Below are 12,599 nucleotides of genomic sequence, written 5' to 3'. Positions count from 1 at the left end.
ATGGGTATCTGACTGCAAATGCAAGATAAGAGCTGTTCAAGTTCCCTGGAAATTGAAACTATTGTACTTAGAAATAAGTTTACATATACAGTATGTAACACACCACCTTGCTTCTTCCCACTTCTGTGTCCCCTAAAACGTCTGAACAAAACATGTATTTTCTGACCTAAATCCTTACTTGGTATTTATCTCCATGTTACCAGGACTGATTTTAAACAATCAATTTCAGCCTATGTCAGCTAAGAAAATGTAATACTTTTTATTGTTAAAGGAATATTCCTTTGTTTACTTACCTGTGTTCTTCTGCTATCTATTGCTTGAAATCCTAATTCCCTAGCAATTCAAAAAATTATTCTAACCTTTTGTCAATTCTGAAATACATAGTCACTGAATTAGATGTCACTTCATCTGAAGCCTGTATATTAAAACTTCTCACTTTCAATAAAAACATAGTGGAAGACTGCTAACACCATGGAGCCCCAGGGTAGATTAGGAAGGCAAGAAACAAAGGAGAAAATGTAAAGCTTTTTATTCAATTTTAAGTTGGAATGGCCTTTTTCATGTGTTAGCTAGAGGATGTAAACAACAGGATCAAATATGCATGCCTTTTTAAACATACTTCTGGGTGAAAAAAAGGATTAAGGAAGTGTTTGCCACAAGGAATGCATCACTCACAATAATCCCTAGCTCACCCTTTACCATAAAACCTGCAGAAAGACCCTAGCATGTACATTTTTAAATCTAGAGCCTTCTTTTTTATTCCAAGCTCTAGTATAAAAGTCAGTCTAAATTTTCAATGGTTGACTAACAGTTCCTCTGCACTTCTTCAACCGCAATAATCAACGTAGAGGAAGTAGTGCAGAAAATAACAGCCATAACTCACAACTATTAAAATCAACACTTGCGTACAAGTATAAAGCACAAATGAAAACAGGCAGCTACATGGGCATATCTAAATATTGCTTATAGTAAAAGACATATTTATCTTTAATACTCTTCCCTTCCTCTGAAACATAGTTTTGAAACGATAACCTTAACGAGCCCTTCACTGCTCAGGATGATGAATCAGAAAAGATCAAAGCCAGTGGAATGGTCTCAATCCACAGAAAGTCAGTACAGTCCTTAAGCACCTGCCGTCCAAGAACCAGACAAAACTGAAATATTTAAATTCAAAATATCTGCTGACAGTAAATGTCATTAAAAAAATAATAATATTAAAATACAGAATTCAAAAGAAGCAATACTTACCGACAGGATAATTCTCCATCCATGGCATCATGTTCATCAGTACTAGTGTATGTTAATCGTCCTCCCACAAAAGTACCCACAAAATAGACAAGCCATGCCAGACGTCCTAACATTAAAAGAAGAAGTTAATGATTATAAGTCGCTATGCTAGTACAATACACTTCCATAAGGTTATCAGCAGTTCGATAAGGTACCAGACTGCAGAATGCTGTCAAGAGAATGGTTAGTTTCTCCCTTCAACAGATTTAAAATCTACCCAAACAAATCAGCTAACAAAATGTTCTGGGCAGAACTGACAGAAAAACTATTAACAACTTATTCATCTGGACATTATAAATATAATAGAAATATAAATAAAACACAAAACAATTAACCTAAAATGCCTATTAAGCAAACTCAGCCTGGTAGGATTAGATACACAGTTAATCTAGTACTCTCACTTGCCTGCCATAAGTTACTTGAAGGCATGGAACAATTTTATCTACAGCGGAGCTGTTACATCTGCTTATCACAGTATTTGGAAGTAATTGAGACTACAATTTACTTGTTTCTTAGTTCTATTTCAAATAGAGAAGTCTTAGTAATATTGAAGTACTATCTAAAGTGATTTGCATATCAGAAAGTATTTATGACATAAATCAGACATATTCTTCAAGAAAAGTTTGTGAAGTGCCATAGTTTTGAAAGTCTCTGTGGACTGTCTTCTATAAGGCCTTGAAAGACAGAGTTCATCCATTTCAAGCCATGCTGTCATGCCTTCCAAGCTTCCAGATTATTTAGCTGTCAGTTTCCACTAAAACACTTAAAAGATCCACTGGCAACGTCCTTATCAAGTAAACTACAATATAAAGATTATAATTTCTGTAAAGCTAAGGTTCTATAACAAACTCCTTGAGTTTGAGTATGCAGTGTATTTTATACAGACTTTCAAATATTGAAATCCCACTTTATAAATATAGAACTCTTAAGTTTACAAACACTGATTCAGAGGAATTCTTTTGGCCGGCCTCTGCTGAAGAATCATTGCCATGTTGCAAAACCGGGATTATTTTAATCCCTCTGGCAGACTGATACGCAATATCTTTAAATATGAGCTACTGATACCTACTCAAGCCACACAGATTCCTGCTTCAGCTTTTTAAGCTGCAAATCCAGTAACGAACGGTATCCCCTTTCAGGAAAGATAACAGTATTTTTCCCTAAAGTCAGATCAAAACTAAGACCTGAATAGCAAAGTAATACATAGACCTGTTAAAACTTCAGGATGCTGCTGAAGGTTCCTTCTTCAATGGAAATGCACTGAGACGATCAGACAGTAAAGCTACTTTTAGACTCCATCTTCATTTGGCAAAATATACTTTGCAATAAATTAAAACAAATTGGTTGAAAGTAACACCACAGCAAAGACAACTTGGAAGAGCTTCCATTTAAGTTAGATCAAGTCACAGGCAAGGCTTCCCAGGGAGTAAGTGAGGTATTTACATAAACTAGAATATGTCTTGCCCTCATTACTAGGCTTTTACCAAGTAAACGCAGCATAACTTACATGAAGATAACACTCTGACAAATAAAGCACCTTCTGAACTCATTTTGAAGTTTAACATAAAGGATAAACTACAGATAAACAAATGACGTCACATTATGACTGTAAAACAGTATTTTATTTTGGGTATTTCTACATCTGTATCAGGACATGCACAGTATGTACCAAAAATTTTGAGGGCTTATTTCATGTTTGTTTCAAATCTCTGATAAACTAGTCTTCATTCATATCACATTAAGCTTCACTTAATTTCCCTCACGTTTTGCACTGCTGTATTTTGAAAAACCCAGAACTGAGAGCGCACTGACTGCTCTACTTCCTAAGCTCCTTCAACCAGGAACTGTAAGTAGTTCTGAGCTGTACCAGTATCCTTATGGCCAGAACCTGGTGACTATACATCATAAGTAATTCTGTTTCAGTCTGAGGTATATAGCACAGTGTGTTCTATACATAAAAACAATAATGCTGAGATCAAATACACACAAAAATGTAATGCAGAGTACGGAATAACATGCAGATGATTTAAAGACACATACAGGAAAGCATTCAGGTTTCTCTTAAATCTCAGTCTTATTTTTAAAAAAATACCAAATGAATATGTAATACAGTCTGAGATCTATAACAAAACCCACTTTGCGACAGGGAACAAGTGTTGACTTTTGATACAAGACAAGATATATGAGGAAGACTTCTATATATCTTCTCATACTGTTCCTGTTCCACCCCTAATGATTTGGAAGGACAGTATGACCTGTCCAACAACCAGCGTATTTCCCTGTTTCAAGACCTCTGCTTCTTCACAAACAGGACACTTCCAAGCAAAGCCCCATCAGACACAGTACACATTGCAGTACAAACAGCTGTTAATTTAGGACACTAAAAGATTGCACTATCATTAGCAAAACACCAAGGAACTGAAGTGTCTAAGAAAACGGACACTGTTCAAAAGAATTTAGCACTGACAGCTACTAAAGAATGCCCTGTTGAAGATGGTATCAAAAAGCAACTGTGAAGTGGTGCTAGGCAGTTCAAATAGCAGAGCCACCAGTTTGGCCAATAGTCTTTTAAAATAAAAACCTTTTTAAAAATTGCAGTAGCTTATTTTTAAGTACATAGTTATTTTTCTGATGATAGTTCTCTTCCCTTAGTACAATACCAATTAATAGGTAAGACTGCTTTCCCTCTTTTTTATCTTCACTATTTAAAATTTTCAGTGCATTTGCTTTTGCAATTACTGAGGCAGACAACATCTTTTCTTTTAGAAAATAATTATTGCTATAATAATCTGTAATTATGGTTTATAACAGCAATAATCCCAAAGAAATCAGTCATTACCATAGATCACAAGTAATCATTAACTACTGTTAATGACCCATTTCTTGGGGATTATTGTTTTAGTAAACCATGACCGCATCACTATTGATACACAGAGCAAGACAGTATAATAAAATGAGATCTTAATATTACATTAACTTATTTTGTAACATTAAAAGCCATTAAACATCTAAATTTAACTATGTATATCTAGGGGATATAACAGTTATTGTTCAGTAAGAGCACAAATGTTTAGTTTGCAGAAAAGAAACACAATATTTAAACTGCATCAAATGTTTTCTACTGCATAACGGCAATCCCCAGAGCACTGACACTGAAAGACTCCAGCTGATTGTTTCCCTTTGGCTCCCCATGACTGGGGAGCAGAGCATAAACTCAGACTGCAGCTGGTCAATGAAATCAGGTCATTAATGAAAGTTCTCCCAAACAGAAGTTGATAGGTGTATGGAAGAAATTGGAATTAATAAAAAAAAAGATAAGTAGGAGGTCTTATATAAATTGGCAAAAAAATGGCTCCTACACAGAAGAAAATCAGCATATTCAAACTCAACAAAAGAGCAGCAAAATAAATCACAAACGTTTAATAGCATGCAAAGAAACAGCTGTATTAAGCAGTAACCTGTCTCACCTTTTCAAAACAACACCATTTATCCATGTAAAGATGAAACAGCCATAAGATAACTATATTAGGAAAGAGCCGGTAACAAGAACGAAAGTTATCATCTTCGTTTTCAAAAAAATGTTCATCAAGTTGCAGCTGGTTCCCACGAGGGCACCTGAGGCACTAAAATTTTGATTTTCAGCAATTAGTTGTTTTTACAGCTCTCATGCTTATATTCTAAAGATGTAACAAGATGTTAAAACAAACACAGGAATTGCCAATGTATCCTATTCAACACAAAGACAGCCAGTGAAAATGAGGTGCAAGGTGACTTGGATCATTAACTCCAGTTTGAGAAAAGGTCTAGTTACACCTGCCATATGATCACCACTCCTTTTCATATGCAAGTATTTGGTTATTGGCACATAAAACACAGTCTAAAAATTAAATTAAATACTAACCTTCCTGAACTGTGATTTCTAATGGATTCCTACTAGAAGAGTGCAATAATTTTTGGTAGTTTTGTGCATTTTGGTCAAACAACTGTACAAGAAGTGTACAGGTCTTTTCATATTCACACCTGCTAACTGTGCACAGTTGTTCCAGCTGCTGAAAAACTGTAGCTGTATCATCCAGTGGATCTTCCAAGCTGTCTCTGGAATAGAGATAGAAAGTAACCACTTAGCCACTATGGCTTAAAAGCTGTTTTCCCATCCAGATCTTGTACCATCACTGCTTTAAAAGCCTTAGCAGCTGATGAACACACCTGACAGACGTAAGATCTCATTTTATTTACATATGTACTCATATCCATCCACACAAACACAGAACAGTATTCGATTTGCTCCTTCCTCTTAACACATACTTTAAAAAGCAAAGAAGAGAGGAGATTAGGCTGGCATAATGAACAGAGAAAGGTAAATCTGAAGAACTAAGGTCCACTGTACCTGAACAGAATACTAACAAGCAGCATCCTTCTCAGAGGATGATGGGAGGAAAGAACAGAGTACTTAGAAATGGATTTTGCATATTCATAAAATTAAGCACGGGACCACGATACCAAGGCCAACAAGCAAGCTTCAGTAAAATTCCATGCAACTGCTTTATAAATCTTTATTTTACTCTGCTGTAAACAAGCTGTGACCCCATGGGATGTCTATAAGAGACCAACAGCTCTTGCCATAAAGTTTAACTATACTCGTTACACAAATCACAATAGGAAAGGTTTATTCATCAGCATGCTGTCCTTTTGTGGCACAGGAAAACAACCTAAAGACAATATCCAAAAGACTATCAAAGCTAACAATGCTAACATCCAAACTGAAAAATATACAGCAACTGAAAATCCTAATATTCAGGATGGCCTGAAACAGACCTCTTCTCAGGTATTTACAAATATCTGAAATAAAAGCTCTTCTCCTAGTTTGTAGAAAAACATTCTCTTGTAGACCAGTTGTAGAAGAATCACTAGTTCTTCACTCACTCTTACTCAGAAGGGAGAATAGCTATTCAAACCCCAAAAGGGCAAAAGTGACTTCACTTCCATTGCTCCAAGCTACTTTTTCTGTCTGAAACACCGCACGATGGCTCCTGAATGGAGGGTGACATTATTGAATATACTGGTGTGTAAGAAAAATAGTAATTCCAGAAAACAGGATTTGTTTGCACAGATACCAGTTAATCTCCCTGGAGCAAACTGAAGAAGTCTTCATGCAATCAGCTCCTAGACATCCCATGTTTCTCAGGAATGGCATGGATGTTTGATATTAAAGTCTACATTTGATATTGCTGTCTACGGAAATGCCACCACTAAATATCTTCATCACAGAACAGAGTAACAAAGTCATTCAGAGCTAGGAACAGATACATGCCAACTGCATTACCAAGACCCTCTTAAGAATACTACAGACTGGTAGAAGAGAAGATCAGCACTTTCCTCATCTTTTCCCTGTTGGCTTCTTTCACAGATTAGAAAGCTTACTCCTCCACAACATAACAAGGACATCCAGAAGAATCTCTCACCAGTGCCAAAGAAAGAAACTGAATTTTCAGTGCTGATGGTGATGCTGATGAGGACAATGACACACTTCAATGGAGCTGGTCATGTCAGATGGCCTGACCCAGCAGCTCAGCCCTAGAGTGCTTCAGTGCTGGAAGCTGAGATGGAATGTACCACTGAGTAGAGAAGAAAGCTGAGACATGAAAGTTCAACCCTGAGATTCCATTACAGAAAACCTGAAAAAAGAACATAAAAATGCCAAAAGAAGTGTAGGCTGGTTGACAGAAGAACCAGGAAAACTGGCTCCACCTGCAGCAGCTGCTTGTCCTTCGCTGCCCTCTCACTGGAACACTGAAAGCTCCCTTACGTACTACTAATTCTTGTTCCCAAGACAAAGATAGAGAAGCTCAAGATTTTGAACCATTAGGAAGTCAGCCTTTAACAGACATAGGGTGATAACACACGGCCAAACCCACCAACCTAGTCACTAAACAGTAAAATGACAGATTGCATCATTTGTAACCGTGAGATTCTGGCAAAGATGAGACAAAAGAACAACAACAGTGAAGCTGAATGCACTTGTTCCTTACATAAACAGAGCAAATGAAATCACCTCAGTGATGTAAAATCGAAAAGGAAAAGCAGATGTGGCTTGTTCTGCAGTCCTGTATTCTGACATGAGATCCTACTAGCAGGAATTCATAAAAGCCCTTGGAGAAAATTAAATCCTTTAAACAATCTAAACACTTTTTTCTTATTTGCTGTATCATAGTGTGGGCTATAAGGTCATTTACTTAAAGTAGAAAACAGAAGATTTAAACTAAGAAATTTTTACTCTGCCAATTTCAATCTTGCCCCTCTGAATTGTTCTATTTGGTCTCACCCTTTCTTGTGTGTGGGGTTCATTCTGCTTTCCCCATTACTCTACTTTCTGTAACACTAGAAAGTGACTCATCACGAAAACGTGTCAAAGCTGAACAATATAGTGAATTTAGATAGTCTTAAAAAAAGCAAGGAAGGGACGGGGGGAATAAGCTTTTTTGAAAACACAAAGGCCCACGAGAGGAAAAACAATAAGAATTTACATTTGATTTTGGCCTGGATTTAATAAGCAAAAGGAGTAAAATGGTAGCAGCCAATTAAGATAATCTAAAGAAATCGTCATGGTAATCAGAACCAGAGTAGTTAGATTTTAAACATAGCCAAAATACAATATGCCAACAAATCAGAAAATTAAACATTCCATATTACAGTTTTAAAGTTGCAATTACAAGTTTACCTTATAACTACAGGAACACATTCCAGTCTAGAAGTAATATAAGCTTTTGTTATCTCTGGTGCGTATGTATCTAAGAGGTGGGGTTCTGCCGTTTTCACAAAAGGTACAGACGCTACCATTCTTTGCCACAGAGTTAGCAAATAATGAACACTATTTGGAGCAAACTCCCAGTGCTACAAGAAAACAAAACATACTTCTGTTAAAGCATCCCAGTGTAAAATTTTAGTTGTGAAACATGATGCTTTTCTCTTAGTAGTCTTATTTATTCACATAATTACTGAAGGACCCAGTCAGAGCTGAGGCATACTATGGCACACATCATAGCGTGGATACAGAATTACTTGTAGGCACTCTCACCTCCTTCAAGTGAAATCCGTGATTCAAAACTCGGAGCTAGGCCTAGATTCTTAACATGGTAAGACTTCAGTGCCATAAAAGAGCCATTCAAAAATCCTGAATGTTAAGCAGAAAACTGTCTAGAGCCACCTAACAGGAAATGTGAAGAACAAAAATGCATCTCAGCTTCCTTTTCTCGTCCAAGCTTATGGAGCTGCTACGGGCAACTCAGGAATTCAAAAGTCAAAATCTTCTCCTAAAGGGTTGCTATCTTCAGCTGTTACTCTGAAGACCAGAGAAAGACCCTGGAAGAAATTCTAAAATAATAGTTGTGGTATTACTCAAACAGTGTGCATGTCTTCATCTTGAAGTGTTTTAAAAATAAACCTGGTAAAAATCACTGTGATATGAGTCCTTCTCATACTGATGTAGGTCCCTCAAAAATTTAGACATCATTCCACATAGCTTCTGAATCCAGCTCACAAAGGAACATCATACTCAGCAGCTCAGCATATTGGCAAGTCTGTGTGTGTGTGTGTGTGTACATATATATATATATATTTGCACAAAGGCAGAACTCAAGAATATAGTCAGTGTAGGCACTTCGACGTTTACATGGGAGCACAGGTGTAAGTATTTTAGGGTTGGAAAAAGGATATAGTTTGTTGGATTTTTTGTTTTTTTTGACGGTGAGGACTACGGCCAGAGGATTAACATCCATCTATCTCCTACTTCAGTTGTCATTTTCTCCCATTACTGAACTTCATTGGAAGAGTGGAAACCAGCTCTAGAGAATCTAGAAATCTGAGTTACATCATTGCCAAAATATATTTTTATGCAAAGACAAGCCCCACCACCTTCTCAAAAAACACCAACACAGAGAACCAGAATTAGCCCTCTTTGCCATTCAAGAGCTGAAAAAAAGAGAATACTTCTGTATATATTCTTACCTGTAGACTAGTAATAGTAAAATTTGCTATAAGCTGGATGACTTCTGGGTAATCTTTCACCATTACTAGCTCTCCTAGTTGATAGTTTGTCTTTAGCCGAGCCAAAAACCGACAGAATTCATGGTAATTACCCGGATCAGATAAACCCTAAATTTGAAAAAGCAAATTTTTAAAAGTTAAAAGCTTAATCTAATAGAAATTTTATGAACACTGTTGCTAATCAGGTGACAATGTTATATGCAGAGAGGTTTTGCTTTGTTTTGAATAGAAAAATCAAAGCGAACGGATGTCTGGCTGAAAGTGGGTTTGATAGATTCAGTAGATAAATCAAGACTGTAAACAGAAAAACAAATCCACAACTGTTTTAGCATTTCAAATCAATAAAATAAAAAATAAAGAGATACCTGTGGATTTTCAAGTATTTGTTTCACTCCTTTGATTAGATTACCAAGATATTTGGCACGTTCTGGATTGCTGAATAAAGACCTCCTTGCAGAAGCAAACTGAACTAAACAAGAAAGTGCCTGAAAAATAACAAAAAATAATCTAAGATTAAAAGAATTTAAACTTTCAGAATAACCTTTTCTTAATGCTTGGAGCAATCCAACCTACTGCTGTCTGTATTTCATTCTGTGGCTGAAGATTATTTTTGCAGTAATGTCTATATGATCATTGAACAAAATATGGTTCGGTTTTAAAATTCCCTTTTATAACAGTTTCTGACTTCAAAATAATTGGATGGATGTTTTCTATGAGGCTGAGTAGTGCTGAACTACGGGAGGAAGGATTCGAATGCTTTCATATTCAGAAATGACAACTCGGGTTGAGCTCAAAGAAGAGTCATTGTGACTGGGCACTGAGTCAGGGGACTCATAACATGCTAATGCACAGAATAAAACAGGGTCTTTTGGACAAAGTATGCATGTAAAAAGACTATTTTCTGTAATTACTTGAGTGTAAATCACTATGTGTCACTTACTAACTGAGACAGCATTGGTGGAAGGGAATGATACAAATCAAAAAACAGGTCCAAGGTCTCTGGCTCCAGGAAGACTACGGAAAAAGATAAGTTGATTTTATATCACTCTCTACAAGCAATAATTAAATATCTTTAATATAATCATCTTCTATTTATCAAAAACAATGAGTGAGATATCACTGTAGTTGAGAATAAACTATGAACAGATGCATTAATTAGTTCATTGTACAATATTAAACAAAGCACTATTCTCTTTTTATCAATTTAATCTACCGTATAGCTCATAAAGAATACTTCCCTTAAATTGCAGATGACTCAATACTTTGTCAGTTGCTTACAGAACTCTGTTCTGTAATAGATGCACATAAACTGATTTCTTCAAGTTACTACAGTAATATACTAAGACAAGACAGGTTCCAGATACTAAGGATTAGTTTAGTCTGTACTTAAACAAAGGTAAGGTTTTAACAAAAGCTCCATGGACTATCCTGAAGTCTACAGACTGATAAACAGAAAAAAATACTTTAAACACGAAGTTACCAATTCACTGCGGAATCACATCAAATGAACTGTACCATTATCCTGGTTTATGAAGGGGTAACACAAGGATAGAAAAAATTCACCAATAATTCTTAATTAAGTAATCCCACAAATTAAGTAACATTTCAAAGTTGTTCCATTTATAAGCATTACTTTATATGAAGTCTTGTGTAAAATAAAGCATCACATAACAAAGGTTAATTTCCTTAGGCACTCTCTGTGTTTAATGACTACAGGGAGATCCCTCTGTGGACAATTTAAAGTACCTAAATTAAAATCTTGGGAAAACCTATCCTTTTCTCCTTCCTAGGGGTTCTTGGGATATTACTGTCACTTGCCCAAATTCAGCCTTTTGTCAGTATTCCCCTGCTTGCCATACATTACTGCTCTTCATCCCTCACACTGTAATTGGATGCTATTGTAGATTAATGGAGGAGAAATGGAATTATACATGGAAACTAATGAAGAACAGTATTGTTGAAATAAGGAGGAATATCAAAACACTACAGTGTGTCATGCCTTACAGGTAAGCCAGAGTTAAACCTCCCACCTTGGGTATGGAAAGCTGTGTAGCTGCTTTAGCTAGACATAACAGATTTCCCATCAGGCTCATTTATTTTGCCAAGAACTGGGATAAACCAGACAAGCAGCTCCATGCTGCTAGTGCCAAACTGCATCCATTATCCAAGGCAATTTCATTAAAGCTAGCTTGGACATTGCATGGCAAGGTTTTGATAGTGGGGGACTACAAAGGGGCTGCTGCCAGAAACTTCCCCCGTGCCTGATGGAGCCAATGCCACCGGCTCCAAGGCAGATGCGCCGCTGGCCAAGGCCATCAGCGATGGTGGCAGCACTCTGGGATGATGTATTGAAGAAGGGCAACAGCTGCTGCGCAAGAGCAGCCAGAGGAGACGGGTGAGACTGTGTGAGCGCAGCAGCCCTGCAGCCCCCAGGTCAGTGTAGGGGGGCGGGGGGGGCTGGCTCCAGGCGCAGAGCAGAGACCCCCCGGCAGCCTGTGGGGAGCCCCCGGCCAGACAGGCTGTGCCCCCAGCCCATGGAGCTCCATGGGGGAGCAGACCCCATGGCAGGGGGTGCCCGCAGGGGGCTGTGACCCACGGGCAGCGGTGCTGGGACAGCTCCGGGCAAGGCCTGTGGCCCCTGGGGAGGGGACAGGGCTGGGGACGGGCTGGGGACCCCGCGGGGACCCCCCTGGGGCCGGCTGGGCCTGGGGAGCTGCACCCCATGAGGGCCACATGCTGGGGCCAGGCAGAGAGTGAGGACCCTCCCCTGAGGGGGAAGGAGCAGAGACAGCAGGTGAGGGACTGACCCCAGCCCCATTCCCCCTGCTGGCAGGGACAGCGGGGGAGAAAATCGGGAGTGACCTTGAGCCTGGGAAGAACGAAGGCATGGGGGGAAGGTGTTTTAAGATTTAGTTTTTATTTGCCATTACCCTACTCTAATTTGATTGGTAATAAATTAATTTTCCCCAAGTTGAGTCTGTTTTGCCCGTGACAGTGACCTCTGAGTGATGTCCCTGTCCTTATCCTGACCCACGAGCCTCCTGTTGTGTTCCCTCTGCCCTGCCCAGCTGAGGAGGGGGGTGATGGAGCGGCTTTGGTGGGCACCTGGAGTCCAGCCAGAGTCAACCCATCACAGACATATTTATAGTAGACCACCATCTGCACTGCGTAAGCCCAGGAAACCAAACCTCTGGAGTTCAATAGCCAAGATACAACCCTTCTGCTGCCTTCATTAACAAGCTACATACTAGAGCACACTAGAAAAAATA

At 38.4% G+C, this 12,599-nt stretch overlaps 1 protein-coding gene across 3 annotated transcripts in view; it reads right to left on the bottom strand.

Annotated features, from left to right (window-relative positions):
• The window catches only part of RANBP17 (RAN binding protein 17), a 163,398-nt gene that overhangs the window by 137,365 nt on the left and 13,434 nt on the right, over window positions 1–12,599 (bottom strand). For all 3 annotated transcript variants that reach the window (XM_040602991.1, XM_040602990.1, XM_040602992.1), the window contains exons 8-13: window positions 10,271–10,344; window positions 9,696–9,815; window positions 9,292–9,438; window positions 8,006–8,178; window positions 5,189–5,382; window positions 1,249–1,354 (exon numbers count right to left, since the gene is read on the bottom strand). In XM_040602991.1, coding sequence (XP_040458925.1) covers window positions 1,249–1,354; window positions 5,189–5,382; window positions 8,006–8,178; window positions 9,292–9,438; window positions 9,696–9,815; window positions 10,271–10,344 — 814 coding nt within the window. The remainder of the gene's footprint in view (window positions 1–1,248; window positions 1,355–5,188; window positions 5,383–8,005; window positions 8,179–9,291; window positions 9,439–9,695; window positions 9,816–10,270; window positions 10,345–12,599) is intronic.

The sequence above is a fragment of the Falco naumanni genome, chromosome 8 (assembly GCF_017639655.2).
Source record: "Falco naumanni isolate bFalNau1 chromosome 8, bFalNau1.pat, whole genome shotgun sequence".
Classification (NCBI taxonomy): Eukaryota; Metazoa; Chordata; class Aves; order Falconiformes; family Falconidae; genus Falco; species Falco naumanni.
This window is presented reverse-complemented; position numbering and strand designations above follow the sequence as displayed.